Source organism: Tetrao urogallus (assembly GCF_951394365.1).
Source record: "Tetrao urogallus genome assembly, chromosome: 11".
Taxonomy (NCBI): Eukaryota; Metazoa; Chordata; class Aves; order Galliformes; family Phasianidae; genus Tetrao; species Tetrao urogallus.
In genome coordinates, this window is record NC_136824.1 from 10,028,391 (window position 1) to 10,035,049 (window position 6,659).

At 36.9% G+C, this 6,659-nt stretch overlaps 1 protein-coding gene across 1 annotated transcript in view; it reads left to right on the forward strand.

Moving 5' to 3' along the window:
- Positions 1–5,717, forward strand: part of SECISBP2L (SECIS binding protein 2 like) — a gene marked incomplete at its 5' end in the record, with an annotated part of 20,019 nt that extends 14,302 nt beyond the window's left edge. Inside the window, 6 exons of the mRNA XM_079541115.1 lie at positions 1,077–1,209; positions 1,915–2,077; positions 2,778–2,998; positions 3,630–3,784; positions 4,262–4,481; positions 4,980–5,717. Of these exons, the coding sequence (XP_079397241.1) occupies positions 1,077–1,209; positions 1,915–2,077; positions 2,778–2,998; positions 3,630–3,784; positions 4,262–4,481; positions 4,980–5,653 (1,566 nt within the window). The 3' untranslated portion in view covers positions 5,654–5,717. The remainder of the gene's footprint in view (positions 1–1,076; positions 1,210–1,914; positions 2,078–2,777; positions 2,999–3,629; positions 3,785–4,261; positions 4,482–4,979) is intronic.
- Between the last annotated feature and the right edge of the window lie 942 nt (positions 5,718–6,659).

The following is a 6,659-nucleotide window of genomic DNA, read 5'->3' on the forward strand; positions in this document are numbered from 1 at the left end:
CCTGGAGCTAGTTGAGGGCATGCAAACTTATCTCAATAGGGATTTCAAGGATTTTTTTTAACTATAAGCATTGTAACAGATGGAAACACTTGCATAGTTTCCGTGTTGCTGAATCCTATGTTGTAGTGTACTATGCAGAGCTAAATTTCCCTACCCTGTTTTTTTTTTTTTTTTTTTTTTTTTTTTAGCAGTGGGTGTCTAACTTGAAGCAACACATGTTTTTTTTTGAGTGAATGTGGAACTAATTATTTTTTTACGTACGTGTGCATGCAAAATAGGTGCATACAGGGAGAATGAAGTGTATGCTGAAATTAAAAGGCAAAATGCAAAAACTAGCCCTGAAATAAAAGACAGTAAGAAAAAAAATAATTGGAAATGATGAAGACCTGTAGCAGAGCAAGCAACTTTTTCAAGACCACCCTATAACATGAGTAGTTAGCATCTGATAAAGCTGTGTTGTGCACGGTTGGCTGTGGCTGAGTTGCATATGGGTTTCTGGTTGTTTTTTGTTTTTTTTTTTCTTCTCTAATCTTTTTCTTCCTTTTCTCTCCTGAGTTAGCTGTGAACTTCAAACTCAAGTAAATGACAGATACCTGTCCAGGAATGTTTTTAAGATCTGTTATTAAAGCCTTTGTCTTGTTTGTTGTAAGCACCACAGATATACTGCCCTTGTTATCTTTGCACGTTTTTTTTATTTAAAAGAGAGGATTCTGTCTGTTACAGTGGTGCTTCTTAACGACACTTCTTACTCTTGCATAAGATGTCTCTACAAGAAATGGGAATTAGGAGTTCTTAGTATCACATACCCAGAAAGAAGCTGTACAAGTATTTAACGATAAAAATTGTTGAAAGCACTGCTTATGTGGAAGTATGGGAGTATGGAGTATACAGTCTGTAAAATGCTAGAATGAAATACTGCTTGTGATCCATGAGAGAACTTAAATGATTTAATGTTTGTTTATCCTGGTATGAATAGGAAAGTTTGAAACACATTGATTATTTTGTGCTCTGGTCAGTCAAATGGCTGTTTTTCGTTAAAGGTCATCATTTCTAGATGCTGTTGGTTTTGTTCCTAGATCATTTTGAAAGAGAGAGAAGAGAAGAAGGGCCGATTATCAGTAGATCATAGCATTTTGGGATCTGATGAGCAGAAAGAAGTTCATATAAGCCTGCCTACTGATCAGTCTCAGGAGCTGGCCTCTCAAGAAGGTCAGTGTCTCTTCCTTCTGCTCCTGCTTTCCCCCCCTGTACCATGACTAACCTACTTCATGTTCTCTTTTTGTGCAATGCAGCCTATTGGTGTTTTCTTGTAATTTTTTTTTCTAGCATTATAAAATACTAGAAACTAGATCTTTTTTTCCTGAGATGTCTTATCTCTTCCTCAGTTGTGGAAAACTCAGTGCAGTGTATGTTCTAGGTACACGAGCTCCATACAATCCTCACTCATTTAGCTAGAGTGGATATTTGAAACCTGTGGGATTAATTGGCATCGTTAATAAATGATGCTATGTTTATTACATTTGTTTTAGGTTTTATTTGCAAACTAGTTAAAAATATATAGTTTTCTTATGTACAGAAAACATTTGTCAATAAACTGCAGTATCTGGACTGTCAGTTTGCAGCAATAGTTGTAAGCAGCTGGAATGCTCTGAGGAATTTTCTTGTTCTTGATGTGAGGAGATTTTTGGCGATGGGAGGGAAGGTGTCTACAAAGACTCCAGCGTACTGCTTCAGAGCTAGTGCTGAGTGTCTGTGTGCTTATGTCACGTTGCCTCATTTCAATTACTCTTCCAGGGAAAAATATTGTTTAGTGTTTTCAGATTATAATTTGGAGACAGTGAGAGAGGCACCTAAGAATTGTAAAGCTGTTTCTTTTACATGAAAATGTCTTTGTATTTCGAACCTGTCTTTCAGAAACAGGGCTAAGTATGCCCAGTGATACTTCACTCTCACCAGCAAGTCAGAATTCTCCATACTGCATGACCCCGGTGTCCCAAGGCTCACCTGCTAGTTCTGGGATAGGCAGTCCAATGGCATCTTCTGCAATAACCAAAATTCACAGCAAGAGATTCAGAGAGTAAGAGCACTGCATTATTGAATTCAAGTTTTACACTTTAGGTCCCCTTCATTTTTAAGTGTGGATAGATTTAGTGAATGAACATAAACTAGTCTTTATTTAGCCTGTGCAAGTATTTTCTTGCCACTTTGTCTTCCTGTAGATAGATAGCTACGTGTGTATTTGGGTGTGTAAATATATGCATGCACGTGTGGATGTGTATTGTGTATGCATACACACATGGATTTACTTTGCTGGAACAAAAACTAGACGAAAGCAATCCTGAGAAATTTTTTAAAGGAGGGCTGGGTATGCTTTGTGGATGAAAGAGAGGAGCAATATTTACAGATGTTGAAAATACTGTAATGTTTGCTCTTCCTATGTTGTTTACTAACTTTATTTTTAAGATCATTAAATCAAGGAAAAGAGTGATTGTTTGTGGCACTTCCTGGAGTTTTTCTATGCACTTTTAGATAATCCTCTTGCTGATGTTACTAGAAAAAATAACTATTTTTCAAGGTACTACTTAAACTTCGCATATGCAGTCTCTTTTTTTTTTTTTTTTTTTTTTTTTTTTCTTCCAGTCCCTTTTAACAATTTCAAATAGCTTCTTTTATTTTTTCCTTGAAATATCTTGAAGTAATACAGTTCTTTAGTAAGAAAGACTCAGTGGAAACTGAGTATGTGCAATGCTAATATTTGATGTCTCTTGAATTGACAGATACTGTAACCAAGTTCTGAGTAAAGAAATTGATGAATGTGTGACTCTGTTATTGCAAGAGCTTGTCAGCTTCCAGGAACGAATTTATCAAAAAGATCCCATGAGAGCTAAAGCAAGGAGAAGGCTGGTGATGGGATTGCGTGAGGTTACTAAGCATATGAAGCTAAACAAGATCAAGTGTGTAATTATATCTCCCAACTGTGAAAAAATCCAATCAAAAGGTATAAATGATAGAAACAAGTGATGTCTCTAACTCATTTATGGTTTTCTTGTGTCACTGCGTAGCACTGATTAGCAAGGTTAGTGCTGCTTTTCAGTTGCTGTACCATGATATAACACTTTAGAATCAATTGTGTAATTGCCAGTCTATATTTATTTTATTCTCTTAATCTTCTGTTCTGGAAATAAACTTCTCCATGAGGAGTAAAACAAGCTGAAGATGAGTGGATAATGTGTACAGTAGACTTCAACTTGATTCCAGTGTGTCTATGGTATACTTGAAATCTTGAGCTCTGGGTCCTTTTAAGGAGGATTACTTAAGAGGAATATGTATTGCTCTAAAGGAAATACTTTAGCCATCAAGACACTTTTGCCCCTACCAGAAACACAAATAGAAGCTTTCTGAGGTACCAGAAGAGCAAAGCTCTGTTCAGTAAGAGAGCTGTGACAACAGAAGTACCCTGATGTGTGCTCACTGGCTGCACTCAGATTACAGCTTATCCTGTAGTACACAGTAGTTTATGATAGTGTTTCTCAAAGTTTTATTGGCTAATTTCAGTTAAAGTTGGGTTACAGAATGTGTCACCATGCTGTGACTTTTGACTAGATACTTGTTAAATTTCTTTCTTCAAGGTGGATTGGATGAAGCTCTGTATAATGTAATAGCCATGGCACGGGAACAGGAAATTCCATTTGTCTTTGCTCTTGGACGTAAAGCTCTTGGTCGTTGTGTGAACAAGCTGGTTCCTGTTAGTGTAGTGGGTATCTTCAACTACTCAGGTGCTGAGGTGAGTAATTCACTTGGTATATGGCTGGAGTGAGCAGTTACATTCCTTATAGTTGAGAATTATTTTAGCATAGAGAGCAACACATCTAACATGTTTGATAGAGGCCTTGGCCTGATCTCTTTTAAGTCCTGTTCTTTTGAAATTCAGCTTTTTTTCCCTCGTATCTGAAAGGCCAACGTATTGAAATGCTTTTCCATGACACCTCTGTAACTTTCCTGTAGACTTAAAAGACCACATGAAATCTCTGGAAGGTTGTAAAGAAAGCAGTATTTTCAAATAAGGACATCTTAAAGCCTTGTAAATGGGCAATGGTGTTTATATTTAATGCAGAGCTAGTTCTTGGTTGAAGTAAAGGTGTTTGGTGTTAGAAGGCTTAAGCTTCGTTATGTGGCATACTGTTGATTAAAAGCAGAAATTTGATTTATTTGAAAAAGGGGAAAAAAGTAAACAAAAAACCCACCCTGTCTTCATACTCAGGATTTATTTAATAAGCTGGTATCACTGACTGAAGAGGCCAGGAAAGCATACAGAGATATGGTTGCTGCAATGGAACAGGAACAGGCAGAAGAAGCCCTGAAGAATGTCAAGAAGGCTCCCCATCACATGGGTCATTCCCGTAATCCCTCTGCAGCAAGTGCTATCTCATTCTGTAGCGTGATTTCTGAACCCATATCTGAAGTGAACGAAAAAGAATATGGTAAGTGTTTAAAAAAAGAAAAATTACTTCTGTAACCAGAAGCTGGAGATTTCCAAATGCTACTTAAAGGAAAATGCAGCTAAAAATACAGCATTTCTTCATCTAGTCTACAGCTGTCAGGGATAATACTAAAATTGATTCATTTTGTAAGTCACTTCTCCTGAGCAATACAGGAAATAATAACTGTAAGTTCCACTCTTCCTAAGTGTTACAATTAACTAACTTGCATTGGTGGAGGTAGATTTTCAAGTTTTACTCAACTTGCATGGAAAAGCCTGGTAGTAAGACTGTACTAAACAAAACTGATTTTCTGGTTAAAATTTTTATAGAAAATGCAGAATAATATTTAAAGTGATTGCTTCCAATTGCTATTTAAGCCAGAATGTTTGGAAGAAATAATTGTATTAAAAAAAAAAAAAATATATATATATATATATATATATATATGTATATGTATATTAATCTGTTTCCTACACAAACTTCTTTTGAAACTTGTAGAAACTAACTGGAGAAATATGGTAGAGACATCAGATGGGTTAGAAACCTCTGAAAACGAGAGAGAATCCTCATCCAAGACTGCAGTACCAGAAAAAGCTGGCAATGGTCAAATTGCAAAATCTACCCCTAATAAACAGCCACCCCTGGCTACAACCAGCACTACCTCAGCAACAAATCTTGGAAAAGCCACACCAGGTGAGAAAGAAGAGGTGAAACCAGATGACAATCTGGAATGGGCCTCACAGCAGAGTACGGAGACAGGATCACTGGATGGCAGCTGCAGAGATATTCTGAATTCCTCCATGATCAGTACCACCAGTACTCTTGTACCAGGAATGCTGGAAGAGGAGGATGAGGAAGATGAGGAAGATGATGAGGATTATGCCCACGAACCAATTTCTGTAGAGGTTCAGCTTAATAGCAGAATTGAATCTTGGGTTTCGGAGACCCAGAGAACTATGGAGACTCTTCAGCTTGGGAAGACCCTCAGTGGTGCTGAAGAAGACAATGCAGAACAAAGTGAGGAGGAAGAAATAGAGACTTCTGAGCAGGTCGATCCAGCTGTTGATAGTGAGGAATGGACAAATGATAAGCATGCAAGTAACATTCAGCATAAGCCCACCATCTGCGGCTCTTTGAACAAGGAGCATTCAGATTCCATCTACATGCCGTGAAAATCAGCAGGAACTCAGGAACTTTTTAGAAATTGTATTAAAACTGTTGTAAAAGTTGCAGCCATTATCCGTATGCTTCATCTCAACATTTTGCACTGTTAAACATTTAGTGCTTATTTAATTCACAATATTTTCGTAGCTGTCTGTTACTTGTTTGATTTAAAAATGAGCTTAGGTTTTAATCACTATCTATTTCCCAGAATAGAAACAGTGTGGAAAATCTTTTGGTAAGTAATCACTAGACGTCTTGTAAAAGTAAACTTCTTACAACTGACCAATTTTAAGCAGAGTTCTTTTATGTGACCATTTAGCTCATTCTCAAAGAGATAACATGCATTTTAAGACTGACAAGTTACCAGTGCTTCTCACTGGTGTTATGCCAGGCATGTCAGTGTATTTGGCTGTGACTTTTTTTTTTTCTAGTTCTGTCTAGAAATAGAAGCAGGATTTAGGTGTTGGTTTTCAAAAAAAAAAAAAAAAAAAAAAAAAAAAAAAAGCTGGAAAAAACCCATTTGTAGTCTTTATGGAAAGTAAAGAGATGTGGTTCTTACGCTGACATGAATGCAAATTCTTTGTCGGCCTTGGCAAAAGCATCATTACAAAGCTGCTGATTAGATGAAATGATTACGATAAGCTATGCCAACTTTGGATTTCAGAACAACTTTGAGCTAGAGGGATGTAACTACTGTATTTATTATTATTTTATTTACAAATTGGCAATATTGCATAAGAACAGGAAAGGAAAATTGCCCATGCTCTCAGCAATTGCTGTCTGCCAAACCGTAGAGTGGATCACTAACTGTAATCCCTATCCAGAGATTTCAGTAAACTGATGACTTCCTTTTTCTCCTCTGACTTACCTCAGGAAAGCTGTTTCTGCATATTGTAACCTATGTAACATCACAAAAAGGAAGAATAACTATTTAACAGTGAGTGCAAATAATGCAGTGGCTCAGTTTACTGATAAGCTCATCTGCATGCTTTGATCCTGGCCACCTTCTTGTTG